The sequence below is a fragment of the Trachurus japonicus genome, chromosome 11, assembly GCF_045865225.1.
Source record: "Trachurus japonicus isolate A0001 chromosome 11, Traja_1.0".
In the NCBI taxonomy this organism is placed as follows: Eukaryota; Metazoa; Chordata; class Actinopteri; order Carangiformes; family Carangidae; genus Trachurus; species Trachurus japonicus.
Window position 1 is genome coordinate 19,723,858 of NC_140917.1, and position 15,696 is coordinate 19,739,553.

Below are 15,696 nucleotides of genomic sequence, written 5' to 3' on the forward strand. Positions count from 1 at the left end.
GCTATATTCATCACATCCAGCGTACAATTTCCAGAGCCTGCATCTCAGGGCTTATTTAGATGCAGGATGAGGTCAATTTCAACTCAGCCACTGGAGTTTTTGAGAGTTTTGAGAGCAGTCACAACTGAAGGACTGTCGAGGCCTTTCAGAATTGAGAGCAGCTGTGTGTATTGTTCATTTTTACCAAAATGAAGAACTGCAAATCAGTTGCATCCTTCAGGAAATTGGCACAAAGACTACAAAAATATTTAAGCGACTTGCGTTGTCTACTATCTTATTTGACAAGTTGTGACCACACAAAACCAAAAAATAGGGACCCGGCTGACTTGAGGTTTTAAATATGCTCAAGTAAATTCATCAAATGTTCATCAAAAAGCGAGGAGCAAATCAGAGGACAAACACCCCAACACAGACGCTCCTTGTCCCACACTGTCTGGAAACTTCATTGTGGGGGACTCAGTTCAAAGCCGGGGTCGTAAACCAAAATGAGAGCAGGGACTTAGGAAACACAAACACCAATATAGTTTTGCCAAACACAACATCCCCCTCAAGTTTAATTAAAACGCAGGACCTCCCCTCCGGAGCCGCTGGAACAGAGAGAAGAACTGAACATGTGTGTCAGCTGTGATTTGTGACGCAGAAGAACGAGCAATCATTAATGCATCCGCTATGAGGATATGCTTTGTTACAGTTAAAGCGAAAGACTGCTGGGGTGCAGTTACCATAAAATGACTCAGTTCACAAACACACATAAGTGTAAAGTGGATGTAATGGGACTTAGTGTGCGTGTGACCGTGTGTGCATGCTTGTATCTAGCTGCATGTTCAGAATGGGTGTGGATTTGTGCGTTTGTGCTCAGTCATGCACATGTTTGTCCCTTTTTTTGCATATATATGTGTGTGTGTGTGTGTGCCAGCTGACATGATTTACAGCATCATCCAAGCTGGTTCGCAGTGTCTTCACAGTCGGAGGCACAAAGAGAGGCAGCTCCCTGTCGGACATGGCTGCTGCTGCTCTGTCCCTCTCCTGGCATCTCCATCACACGTTAACTGTGGCTGGCATTGTGTGAAGACACGCAGTGAAAAGGCCACACACAGGTTTTATAGAGAAGCCCACACACACACACTACCTAAAAGGCTTTTATGGCAGGGAAATCTTTCCCATGTAGAGACAAGGGGCACATTTCCTACACTGGCTAGGCCTTAAACACCTCGTTTGATTGAGTGGAAGTATATGTTCAAACGGCGGTGCAGTTTCCCCACGCAGTTGCCCACACGTGTGTCATCAAAGTATCTACTGTAAATCTTACAAAAAAGCCCAAATAAAAGGCTTTTTGTCTCTTACTGTCTGTGACATTTGCTCGTGGCACCTCTGCTTGCACGGGTTTCCCCTCTTCCCCAGAAAAATTCCCGATTTCCGCTGGCTCAGACTGCAACAGGGGGATAGGAGCCAGACCACTGGATGGAGGTGGACTGAACCTGCCCACTCTTCCCTCCTTCCTCCCTTCTCCATGCTTGTCTGTCTTTCTTACTGTCAGGCTGACTCCCCACTGTCTGTGCAGCGGTTGTTTTTTTCTCCCTCGCCCTTGACAACTGAGTCATGCCTGGGCCTTAATGTGAAAAGAATGAGGATCAGTCTAAGCAGATACCTAAAACAGCATTCTTGAATTCAGCACTAGACGATTGGATGGATGGGTTGCTTGTTTGTTGAAGTCTGTCTGACAGGAATTGCTCACTGTCCTCAGGAAAAGGGAAAGCACAGAAGGGTGGAGATGTAACAAAGAAAACAAAAACACAAGAGGGAGGAAAAAAACCGAGATGTTTTTAAAAAAAAAATAAAGCTGCTGTCTTTCAAGGAGCAGTGGGCAGCACATAGGCTTGTTGCATCATGGAGATCCCTTTCACTTAAGCAGCTCTGTCGCTGCACAGCCTCAGGCCACTCTCTTGTGCCAAGCACAAAGGTAGGGGAAGCCTTGGAATAAAAGACCACACTCAAACTCACTCTTAATGACTGTGATGGTCAGTCTCCAGAGTCACAAAAGCTCACTAAGGCATGGCAATGAGGCAGTACCTTTCCATGACATAAATAGATACCGCTGGTATGAGGAAAAGGATGCTTTCTGCTCATCGTGGTGTTGGACTGAGCGGCTGGAATGCAAGTTATTCAGCCACCAAACAGCATCCAAAATACAAGATAGCAAAGATGACAAACTAGAAAACGACTGCATGATGGGCATAAATGAAATGAGAATTATCTATACCAATCAAGAGATATTTTATAATCTACTGACCGGGGACCAAATCAGCTTTGTGAGATCTGGCTGGGATAAAGAGCCAATGCTAATTACTGAGCTGGCTCTTTCTCTTGTCTACATGCATCAAATTGTGTGTGTGTGTGTGGTGGGGGGGTCACAGCTTTGACCTACAGCTACCATGACTGAGCACTGGCATGTTGACACATGTGCACAATCCCATCCAGTGGAGAGGGCCATGTGGGCAAAAGTACACACACACACAGACACAAAGACACACAGACACACACACCTCTCCACGTGTTCTCTGAGGCCCTGTGGCCATGGTGCGAGAGTGGCCAGATGTGCTGACAGGATTCCTGCAGTTAGCCAGTGTAAAATCACACAGACCGAGAGACAGAATAATATGTAAAATGGCTGCTTTACGCATCTCTATAGAAATATTTTGCATAAAGTCTCTGTAAATATGACACAGAGAAGACTATGTCTTCTGGAGCTTAGATTCCTACACTAAATATAACAAGAGTCAGCACCGAAAAATCTGCAAGTGAAAATAATGGGGGGGAAATGTAGATATTGAAAGTTAATGTTCCTAAGTTACAACAGATTCAGACATAAAATACAAATTCAACAAGTTGGAAGAACATGACAACTGGAAAAATGACATGTCTGCTTGCAATTGAATTATTTTATGAGAAGAAATAAGATTGTATGAAAATGTAAGTAAATTCAGTCCAGCAAAAATTACAAAACCAGACAAAAACCATACAAGCCCACCAAATTTCTCTCCATTTCAACATTTGGACTGTAACCACGTCAGGAACTAGACCAGAGTTTCTGTTTCTTGTACTTTCATGACTTTTCATTCAGGCCTGTTTTATCTTTTTCATACATGTCTTGCTATTTCTAATTTTAAAACTGCAGGTCAGGTCAAACTTTTGCTCATCCTACATATCCCCCCAACAACTCCATACACAGCCGACGGCTCAACAAACACAGCCACAGCTTCTTCTGAGGTGTAAGAAAACAACCGTCTCACTCATACTAAGTAGAGATAAAAAAGACTAGTCTGGATGTCAGCAATCTCCAGACAACGCACACAGACACCTTCTTGAGGTGATGACTAATACACTGAAACCATTGATGAACTTTTCACATCAGGCTGCATTCATTTTCCCTCCATAGTTTTGAGTGTAAACGACACCTTGGTATTCACAGCCTGCCAAGCTTTGTTCTGGTAACAACACATTTACGATTCAACTGATGCAAAAGAAAGAGAAAAAAAAAGCAGCAGAGCCAAGTGTGGAAAGTGCAGACAGTCAAGGCAGCCATGGCAATGTAATAATAATCGTATTTCTTTGATCTCCAGGCGACTGTGCGGTCCAAGTTGTTGAGAAACAAGCACTGGTCTGGATGTCTGCACTTTTTGAGTTTTAACTGGCAGCAGTTACTTTCTGCTGTTTTTTTCATTTATGCTGCGGTGCCACATCTCTCTTTAGTCTGGCTGCTGTTGATATCTGGCCCTCTAGTTTTTACAGGTGAGGAGAGCACAGCTGTTGCAACCCCGCCCCGCCCCGCCCCCACGTCCTCCCTGCACCCAACCATGTTAGATATGAAGCCACCCAACGCTCAACCTTGGCCCACATCGTCTAGCTCTATTTATTTAAACTTTTAGCCCTTTGCCAAACAGGGGTCTCTTCTTTTTGTCCAAAGTTTAGTCTGTGTGCACTGTGCAGGCAACTGGCACTGTCTACAAAAACAACTCCATTCCCCCCCTCAAAAAAAAAAAGAGTTGCAATAACAGGCCAGTGTTTTCTTTGGATGAAGACCGTTCTGATTTTTTTGCAGGCATAATTGCAGGTAACATTCAAATTAAATTTAACACAGCCTCATTTGAACCCAAATAGAGCTCAGCTGTACACGGACTATCATTAACATTACTACAGTAATTGCTGTAGTGTGGGAAGGCAGACTGTGTCAAAGTATGCCAGCTCTAAAACCCTTTAATCGCATTAAAAGCCTCATTCACAGGTTTTACTCCTCCAACAACTGATTCAAGGGACTAGATTAGATTAGGTTCTGTCCACTGTTTCTTTTTTTTTTTTAAACCCATTTCATTTACATTTTCTCTTCTTTTTAGATGGAGACAGGAGGAAATCCATGAACCCGGTGGCTGGTTTCCTGTCCAAGTTATCGTTGCCTGAAACGAATAATGGCCTCTTCCCTGAAATGCTTATCTAAACTCTAATTTGCATCATTTTGCACAAGAGCCATAATATGAATGAACAGTTAGTACTCACAGTAGTTTCCCTAGATAAACACGCAATAAACTCTTGACACAATGTCAGCCTGCCTAGATAAGTATTCGACATGCCTCTGCACACAGTGTGTCACAGCTGGCTGGATGGCTGACTGCAAGTTTTGAGGCAAACTTTGTCAGGAAGTATAGGGAACAAGTCGTCTGATCAAGATTTTGCAGTCAGATACTTCTCTCTCCATGATCACACGCAATCTAGAGAGCCGAAACGTCCGTGTGACCTCAATGTAGCATCTATCATCAGCTGTCCACACATGACTACACGACTACAATCCCACACCCACACATGTGACCAGACAGCGAGTCCACCTCCACACACACACTCACACACACTCACACAGAGCCGGTTCATTCACTCCTCTTTCGCCACAGATCTTTTGATGCGCCCCATTTCTTCCCGTCACTCGTTTGCCCCCTCCCCCCACCTGATTGTATTGAGCATGAGAAATGCTCAGTCAGTCAGTCCCAGCAGAAAACTTCCCGGTTTTGACATAATACAGCAAAGCTTTAAGGAGTGATGTTGATGATTTGGAGTGTGGGGTTGAAAAACAAGTGGAAGACTTTTGGCACAGTTTCATGCCAGTAAACATTTAAACTGAAAAAGTACAGACGGGCACTGACATGCGTAGTCCACACTGCACACGTTATCCCCTGTTGTTATTTATATACTGTACTGTAGCTGTCACTCAATAACCAACATCATTATTTACACTCGTTGTGCATGCTCATATATTCCTGCATGGCTCAGTGGCCCAAAGCGTGTTTTCTCTCAATCTAATTTCTTTGTGTTTACATTAGGAACACATTGCCTGTGGCTAAAGTTATTATGTAAATGACTGAAGACAAAAAGACTCCTCTCTGCTGCAGGCACCAAGAGAGAAAAGATGTTTTCTGGTTTTGAAGAAATAGCTCATCAATTTTCATTTTAATGAATGAAGTGAAGTGAAAAATGATACAGCTTAATGCAGTTAGTTTTGCATTGCTGACAATACTGTAATACGGACTGTGGATGCATATGTTCGACTTTTTAAGGATTTCTCTGTTTGATACAGTGAAATAATTATAAAAGCAAAGAGAAAACCAAAGTTAAGCTTCATGTGTACTCTGAAATGGATTCCACAGATGTTAAAAGTTGCTGGAGCAAGATAATCAGAGCAAACAGCTTCTTGTCATGTGGGAAAATTAGCCCTTAAATCTGAAATGTGACTGTGCGCAGACACAACCAGGGCTAACAAAGAGACGAGGAGCCGCACAGATGACTTAAAAATACCAATGAGTGTTAGTTATTCCAAAAGGGGACTGGGCCATTGAAACTGCAACAATGCCTTTGTCTGTTTTGGAGCAACTCTGGCCTTATATGTTTTAAATATCAGTGGATTTCCTGATTGAAAAGACAACTAGAATGACGCCTCACTGTCGTGCGCCTGTGCCAAGATGCAGGAAATACGGTCACAATCTCTGCTTCCTGAGTTACTGCATTGAATAATGGCCAGAAGTGTTTTTGCAGAACATTATGATGTCACAGTGTAATTGACCTTTCACCATCTGGACAGAAAATGTCATCACTTCATCATTTTATCCCATTAGATATTTGTGTAAATTGTGTCAGCGTGTGGATCCGTGGGTCGCGGCCTTGACCGTGTTATGTGAGGTCACAGTGACATTTTGAAGAATTTGGCCGACAAAGTCTAATCAGCTCATCCTTGAGTCCGAGTGAATGTTTGTGCAAAATCTGAAGATTGAGCTCACGGTTGGAGAAACATGAAACATGAAAACATAAAGCCTCCGTCTCTGGCTGTTGCAGGTGCAGAGGCACAAAAACATCACAGGTAGAATAGAAACCACAAAATCTAAACAGCTATTCTGCAGTCAGAGGTCGTCATTAAGATGAGCTGCAGCGTTTTTGCCCAAAGGGTGAAAACATCAGGTTTCATCGGGAGGATTATCACTGTATTGCCACACAACTGGTGCACGTGCTCAAGTGATCTCAGCAACAATGGCGACCTAAGCCCGGAAGGGGGGTGTCAGGTAGATAAAAGACACACACACGAAGGGAGAAAGTATCCGCACACAAAGAGGCACAAGGACGGTCATAGAACTGGTCTTGTCGTGGGGGGACAGAGGGCTGTGTGTGTGTGCACAACTTTGATGTACCGCTGGACTTTCCTTTGCTCTGACTCAGCCTTGGAGACCCCTCCTCTTCTAGTCCTCCTTTTATTTCTTCCACGTTCCCTCGCGTCCCCCTTTGTGTTTTATCTTTAACTCTGATGAGAGCCTTCAGAAACAAAACACTTATTGTACAATGTCTTAACATATCCATGAACGTTTTGAACACTTTGTTCCATGTGGCAGCCTGCACTCAAAGGCAACTTTCACACATTGTAACAACTTCTTTGTCCTAGTGAGATCTATTAATTTTCTTGCCTTTAAACTTTGTTGGCTGAGCTGGCTGGGGGAGCAGTCCAATTAAATGTTGCTTTTTCCTTTTTTTTTTTTTTACACTCATATCCATATGAAAGGCCAGTCCAGTTAAAGCTACGCAGAATGTCTCTGCTATCGCTGAAGGGTGAGTCACACTGTCTCTAAATGTGTGTCTATGTGAAGCCCGTTCTTTCATCTGGGGTGGTCTGCTGGAGGGTCTGACACCGTGACAACAAGAGCTCCCTCACTGATGACCTGTGCTAACAAGCTGGTACTGACTGATACAGTCATCACACAGACATGTACACTTTCTCGTGCGTGTACCACACTGGGTGTATGGAGAGCCCTTCTGAGACATGAGGTACTCACTCTGTCATACACAAAGACACACTACACACACACACACACACACCTCTTTGTCTGGCAGCGAACAATAGACTGCAGTGAGGCCTTAAAACGCTCATATGGCTGCAGCATCGGTCACAACAGTGCACATTCCCCTAAACCACATCACCATGTCAGCGTTGTGTTTACACCACAACAGTACAAAATAAGCTCCTTCCTTCTTAAGTGCAACCACATCTCATCGCAAAATCCCCTCTGGTGTTTTATGGGATTTCTCCAGGCCGACTCTGGAGCACCGGCAGAGAGTGAGGATGGGATGTGAAGAGAATGTGACAAAGGTTGTGAGACAGAAATGCTTGTTATACACACGATCTCATTGAAGTGAGACGTGCTGTCTGGACTTTAATGGTGTCAGGCAGGACAGGACAGAGATGAGTGAAGAGAGGAGAGCGGTGACATCTTGCTACAAATGCTGGGAGCTGGGATGTTTAAGCCACCAGGATTTCAATTACAAGCCTCAGGAATTAATTGTGATGATGCGTAACATTAATTAACAAAATGCCTTAACTTGTGATTTGCAAACATTACACACTCAGGGTTTCACACATTGTCTTGCAGCAGAGGGCGGAGGTAGGCCATCATCAACATTCATTTGTTGCCAAAGTTGGTGGATAGTTAAAAAAAGGCCTGTAAACCAACACTAAAGAATTTCATCTTTACATGACACATCTTTGGCAAATGTCTTATCGGCAGCAGACAATGAGCGAATTCAGCTGCAACCATAGGAATGTTCAAGACAGCGAGTTGCACAATAGAGGAGCCCGGTGGGGCCTCGTGAATATTCAAACTTTAATTCTTACGAGAAATCTGCGACAAGATAATTCAACGCACCGTGGTTAGCTTTTGTATCCGAGCCTCCACACGACAATTTAAACAATACCTTGGAGTGTACGTGTTCATTACACAAACCGAGCGAGGGGGCATTCCACGAAGGATTGAGGGTATGAATAGATGTGAATGGTGATAGATTCATTTGTATGCTCGCTGGCTGGCGGGCTGGCAATCAAGACCCCACTCCAGCGTTGGGATCAATGAGAAATAAGGAGACTGGGACTTGGGCTACTATTCAGCGTGCCGTGGTGTTGTCTTTGTACAAATACACACTCGCATGCGCGCACGCACACACAAACGGAGGGAGCTCAGTAAGGAGTCTCTTCTTTCATACAGATCTTTTGTCTCTCTGTAATGTGTGGTATGTCGGGATACAGGCTTTGCTCAATGACCTGATTTCTATGGGGCTGCCGAGGCACTGGCTTGTGTGTGTGTGTGTGTGTGTGTGTGTGTGTGTGTGTGTGTGTGTGTGTGTGTGTGTGTGTGTGTGTGTGAGTGTATGTGAGTGTGTTCATCTGCCTGCGAGCCCTTCCTCTGGATAAGACACAGGACTTAGCCAGGCAGACAGACACAGGCTGAGAGCGATTCAGCCAATAAGAGAGCCTCGCAAGAAGTAAACAAAAAGGCCTCGAGTTCCCATAGCGGGAAGACAGACATAATTGGATGAGGAAATATTCAAGCTTGCACAATAATTGAAGCCTGTTAATGTAATAGATGGTTGTTTTATAGATTTAACAGTTGCAAGATATTTGGAAAGGAGTCTCCATCCAGTGGTTGTTACAACCTGTAGGATCCTGAAGAAGGAGAAGACAAGAGGACGTGGTGTTGTCTTAACCTACCTTGTCTCTGTATGAAGATCCTGAGGAGAGGGTGAGCCGTTGACACCGCCTTGCAGAAGTTGTCGTCGTTGTTGATCGGCAGCAGGTCTCCGTGGATGTCGGCGTAGCCAATCATCACCTCCATGTTGGCGATGCGGTGAATGTGCAGAATGAGTTTGTAGAACTCCTCAAACTTGCCGGGCTTGACCCGGTCCACTGAGAACCGGCGGAACTCGGCGCCATACTGCAGGAGAAAAACAAAGACCAGAAAGACAAGGAGAGAGGACATTAGCAGGACAGTCGACTCGGCATGACAGCCAAACAGGAAGAGGAAACCGGGATGTCCGACCTCGTGCGTTTATCTAAAAACATCGGACTGGCACACAGAACTGACGGGGTGGAAGTGCACTGAGCTCTGTCACCGCTGTGGCCCTGACCTGATGTAAAACATGACGCAGGGGAAGTAGTTGCTGCCAAAACAAGGTCATTTTCTCAACATTCACATTACACTCATAAAGCTAATGATAGCATAGCGAATGTTTAATCAACATGCACCTGGGCTCATCTGGTGAAAAAACCTTAAATCAATAATTTAGGCTGCCTTGTCTAAAACACGTCTGCTAACATCATAAAAACACTTTTCATCATCAGATGGAATATTTATCTTTTTTTCCGAGACGAGATCATCAACAACACTTTCATGTCTGCGCTGTAACTGTGAGTGAACCAGTAGCTGTTTCTCAAACAGGTGGGAAGCAGCAGGGATGACTCAATCTCTGCATCAGCACCTCTGAGGCTCAATTAATCAACACTTTAAAATATGTTGTTTGTTCAAAAGCGAACACAAATGTTTCCCGAACAGCGACAAGACGAGACGCATCAGGATCTGTGTCGCTCTGCTGCCACCTCAGCATGAATGATTTCCTCGAGGAAGCCCTGCAGCTTTGTGTCACTGGAAGATTGCGTCATTGCAAAAAAATAAACTTCAGTCGCACATCACTTGTTGCTTTAACCACAGAAAACCAGGAAAAAGGAGGGGTGAGGGGGGGCTTGTTGTACAATAGAACAATACAGGTAGATGAGTAAGCTGTCGTCGTGGCATAAATAAATGACAGTGGCGGCTCAGTTGTGCCTCCCACCCTCCCCACAGTTTACACACAACAGTGCAGACTTTGGGACAATTGTGTCACAGCTTTCCCGGCTAGATGGCCGAGCATCCAATGAGAGCATCGGCTAAGGGTCGCGGTGGGGTCATTGTGTGAGTCAAAGACAAGCTGTGGACGTGAGGAGGAGGAGGAGCAGGAGGAGAGAGATACGACCGAGGCGCACACACACACACAAAAAAAAGGCTCACAGCTCAATAAAGCACACAAACACACAACGGCTGTGGCACCAGCGCCCGAATCACAGTGGTAATTTGTAGACTAAAGATGCTGCTTGTTACTGTAATCATCGGCTCACGGCGGAGGGAAGCTGACAGCGGAGGAGAAGAAGTGGAGAGATGATCTGAGGGGAGGAGGGCGAAGGGAAGGGGTGGTGGAAAAGTGCTGACAGAGGAGCAGAAGAGAGTAGCAGTGCACCGACTGGGAGGAGAGAGGAAGAGTGGGGGATACATTAAGCAGCTCTGTAATTAGAAGATGACATATGAATTCAAGAGGGGGCATGTTAGGAGACTGGGGGGGGTTGCTGGCTGGGTGGGTGTGTAGTTACTGTAGGCAATAGAAACATACTTCATGTATGCTCTCCTGCGTTTTCAAAGTGTGGCATCAAACTTGGATTCCAGCTCCTAAAACTCAACTCAACCTAAATTCAAAGACGACTGGAGAAGCTGACAAACAGGTTTGTCTGAGTCCAACAGGTGTAGCTGACGTTTCAGAAAGTGAAACCTGCGCACAAATGAACTGAAATTAACAAAAAAAAGTAAGAACTTCATCGTGTTACACTTCATTTGACCAAATAATAATTACACGTCAGCGTATCAGCGAGCTCAGTCATCTGAATCTGAACCTTCACTCCACGTAGCGATCCGTCTGAACAGTCTGTTTTCACGAGGCAGAACTTGGCCCTCAGGCGCGAGCAAGTCTGAACACGGGGTGATTAATCACAGGCTTAAAACCCCAAACCTAAGAATACATCACTATGAACGTGACTTCACCTGTCCCGTCGGCCTATCAGAGCAGAGCGAGGTCAACAGGTTGAAACACGTCGGGAAGACTCCAAACTCTGACACAGTTGAGAAAATGGAAGATAACCGACATCTGTGTTTCACCAGCGTTGGTTGGTTGTGTGTCCTTGCGTAATTTTCTGTCTATCAGGGACAACTCATCTCCAAGATCTACAGACTGGCTCTCAGCATTGTAGAAGACGCATACATGGAAAAACATCATCATTTACTGTAAGTGAGCGACAAAAGATCTGCTGAGGAGGTTAGGCTACTTTTCAGAAATGAAAAGAATTTGAATATCTGGTAAGGTCAATGCAAAAAAAATCCCACCCAGCCCCCGCTCTCCCTATGAACTGTCTCTGTCTGTGATAAGAGCTTCAAGTGAGTGAAACCAGCTCCTGGCTGAGGCTCCAGGACAAGCAGCCAGACACCTCCAGTGTTATCCCTGATAAGCTTATCACTGGAACAGTTTCCCCCCTAGAAAACCAAACGTGGACCAACGAGAACCAGACACATAAAACGCCTCAGGCTGACAAGAGATCTGGATGTCTATTTTATTTAACTACTGTTGTTCACCTCTTTTCAGTTTTCCACAGTTTGACAAAAGTGGGGGTTTGATTTTCCTCATCTTTTAACGTACCTCTTGATTAATCGATTAATGGTTTGGTCTATAGAAAGTATTTACTAAAAAAGTTGCTCACAATCCATCTTAAAATGTCTTATTTGCAGTCTTAGATATTCAGCTTTGAATCATATAGGACTAGAAAAGACCAAATGTTTACATTTAAGATGCAGGAACCAGATATTAAATGCAAAATGATACATTGATTGTCTAATAATTGCTGTTTAGTTTTCTGTCAAACAACTAATCTTATGTGAAGCTGGTGTTAATTAGTGTGTTTTTATAGCTGGATTGGAGTTAACGGTTTCAATCAGTCATCAGCTAATCATCCGACACACACGTCAGCTCATGGAGTGAGATGAACTGTTCAGAGTGGGATCTGACTGTAATTATGAAAAGTCCTTCTCTTGAGAGTGACACGACGAGCCGCTCATAACAAAACCTAGAGGCAACAGACGCAAATGACGTATGAAGAGCGATGAGCTCTGCGACGTGATCCAAAAAGGGAAACATGTGACGTTGTCGTTGTATGACAGTGAGTCAGCTCTGCAGCCTCGGATGCAACGAGGCTGTTAAACCTGCCCGTTCTCACTGAGCAGCCCCAGGCCTCAACAGTCCCACCCACAAACAAACCCTTGGTACTGTAACTACGAGGTGGTGGTGGTGGTGACCACTCCTGTCTCTGTGAAACAAAAAGCTGGGACTGCCCCTGCTTCGGAGCAAACAAAAAACAAAAACTCATGACTGATAATCGATGTGTCATCTTTAATGACGTATGAACAGTAATGGTATGTGTACGGGACATACTTTGGATGAGCATCCTAGAATAGATACCATGTCACCACCTGCCATCACACACCATCACTGTGTCTGACTGTTATCCCCTGTCACAAACAGTCCCAGGCCACTGCCCCTCCTCTCCCCTCCCCTCCCCTCCCCGCCGGCCCACTGACACTGGACAGCCTAAACTAAAACTAAAAGTGAGTCTGTGATTCTTGTCCATCTTAATCTGGGATGTCATCAGTGACTCATCCTCTCACGTTCACATATATGTCCAGAAACACTGGTGTGAAAATGCACATTTACAAACAGCCTATATCACTACATGTTGTCACCAGGAAAATGTTAGTTACAAGAAATCATTGAGAGGCACTGTGGCACAGTCATTATTATCACTGTGGACACAGTGGCACGTGTGTGTATGTACAATACCTCAGTGTAGTTAGACTTATTACACACCAAACTAGGCCTATTAGAAAACTTTTTTTTTTGGGATTGCAGCCATTTAGCTCAACTAAACCTCCAGGATAATATGTATAATCAACATCTAATTGCTCTATGTTAACTTCTATAAAACCTGGTGCTCCCCATTACATAAGCATGAGACTGTAGTGATTTACTTGCTGGTTAAGTTGATTTATGCAGCTGTTACACTGTCAGCCACTCACAAACTAGTCTAAACAACGTGTGGGGCTGAAACTATGTAGCACACAACAAAAAAGCCCCCATCAAACCCGCAGTGAATGCAACTATTGTTACAAATCCTCCACATTTATCAGATCAAATGTTGTTATTGTAACAAATAGTCAAGAGCTGGGGTTGATCTAAAAAAAAAAAAACACACACACACCAAAAAGGAAAAACAATGTCAAACCAGTTTTTTCCCCCCCAGCAGCTTCGTGACACGGAGGGAAAGAGTCAAATCAGCACAATCTGCATTCAGTCGGAAGTAAGAGGAAAATAATCACTGCAAATTACACAAACATCCACAAACTGCTGCGTTCACGTCCCGTTTCGAGAGCGAGATACGCGTTTTAGTCACCGCGAGGGCAAAAATATGTGTGGTTAGCTGCAGAGAGTTGGTCCGACCAGCTCCAGCTCCAGCTCCGTTACGGGACGACCATGTGAACTCTTTTTTAAATTTCTATTTTCTCCCCAAATTCACATTGTGAAAAAACACAGCCAGCCCTCGACACTCACCTTGCTTTTCACTTCCACGGCGTTAGACTCCACATTTCGCAGAGGTTGTGACTTATTAAAGCTCCTATTCATTTTTGCGGTCGCAGTTTAAAAGAAAAAAAAAATGAAAAAAAAACACCCAGCCGCCTTTGCCCGCAGAAAGAGGGGCTCTCTGGTCCCGGGGTTTCTGCTGCTAAAAAAAATCCTTCTGCTCCGTTTCCAGCAGAGAAGTTCGTATTTTTCTTTGGTTTGATTAACCTCCTGAAGTTTCTCAACGAGCTGGTCCCGACGAGAGGGAGGACTTTACTGGAGAAGAAGAGGTGAGAGACTCGCCGCCTTCACTTAGGAGAGTGAGTTAAGTTTTGAAATGACATCAGCCCTCCTAAAAAATGGGATCTAACGATGCGTTCAAGGGCTGCTCGTAATCTCCAGCTCCTTACTGTTGGACCCTGCAGTAGCCCATCGTTAGAGATGACTAGACTTTAAAAAAAAATAAAAATAAAATAAAATAATAAAACAGTGAATAAATATACAATTCTACTAATACGCATATATAATATAATGACAACTAGCATAATACAGTGTGGGCGGAAATTAAGTAAACAAATCAGCCATTCTTCCAACTTCTTTTATAGGCTATGTGGCATAGAAATTACCACTATTTCCCAAGGCATGTCTATTAATTGATATAAACCAAGACTTACATTTCTGCAACCCCGTCTATAATCGAGTTATCTGTTTATGTTTGGGTCGTTTTTGACACTTTCCCCACAAGATAAACCGTTCCTGACAGCACCTGAAGGTAGCACCATGCACGCTGGTCCTCCGGTGCGCCAGAGGACGCATGTGTTAACACAATTACACCTATCTGACACAAACTACAGACAGGTGACGTGAACAACGTAGATTACACGCAAGGGAAAAGTATAAATTTGCTGTTTCTGTGAAAAATAGGAAACAATTTGATCTGAGCGACTTTGACAAGGACTGAACTGTGTTGGCAAAGGTCACTGGGTCAGAGCATCTCCCTGAGACAGCAGGTCCTGTGGGCTGCTGCTGCTGCTGCTGCTGCTGCTGGTACTGGTCCAAGGAAAAGCCCCAAGACTTTGTTCATTATGTTCAAACAGGGAAAGAAAGCAGACACTTATAATTCCCATTCAATATGACACATCAACTCCTGATGATAGTGGTGAGTAGTGGTCAGTGTTTTTCTTGGATGACTTCATATGATGTGAAGATAACAGCTATTTATTAAAATTTTATTTATCATAATTATCATTCATCAATATTATCTACTGCTATCTGCACAATTATCCACACAGACTAGGTGGCTATGTAATTGAATTAAAGTTGATTACCGTGCTCTGTTCATATAGGCTACATACAATCGTTTGTGCACATGATGCACTGTCCTCTCTGACTTAATGAGCCAATCTAAATATCTTTGATTTTTCAAAATGCCACTAACCAGCTGTCACCAAAACATTTCTTATACATGTTAATGTTGATTCCTTTGAGGCCTCACTCTTTCTGGTGGTGGACACCCCAAACCGTAACCAACACCCTCAGTGTAAAGCTCCATGATGTGTATATCTCTGACTGCTGTCCTGCTTTACTACATTCCTGGGCCCCTGAAGCCGCCTGTACACAACAGCTGCAGATTACATTGCCCCCCACGAACTGCAGCTACTGCTTGTTTACTCACTACAGGAATGTGTTGACTAAGTTACAAACCCTCTAGGTACACTGGAGGCTTTCATTGTGCCTGTACCAGAGTGCCCCATGTAGTGGTAGTTTGGTCTCTGTGTTCTGGATCCAGTGATATAGCACAGTGATGGTAGGGGTCAGGGTTAGACTTGGGCTCGTTGTTGGGAATACATTATTTTTTACTGAGCAAAAACATTGTGT

General features: G+C 44.1%; 1 protein-coding gene across 1 annotated transcript in view; it reads right to left on the reverse strand.

The window, feature by feature from the left end:
- The window catches only part of pard6gb (par-6 family cell polarity regulator gamma b), a 31,248-nt gene extending 17,071 nt beyond the window's left edge, over positions 1-14,177 (reverse strand). The window contains exons 1-2 of the mRNA XM_085791559.1: positions 13,810-14,177; positions 9,065-9,287 (exon numbers count right to left, since the gene is read on the reverse strand). Coding sequence (XP_085647685.1) covers positions 9,065-9,287; positions 13,810-13,881 — 295 coding nt within the window. The 5' untranslated portion in view covers positions 13,882-14,177. The remainder of the gene's footprint in view (positions 1-9,064; positions 9,288-13,809) is intronic.
- Positions 14,178-15,696: the final 1,519 nt, after the last annotated feature.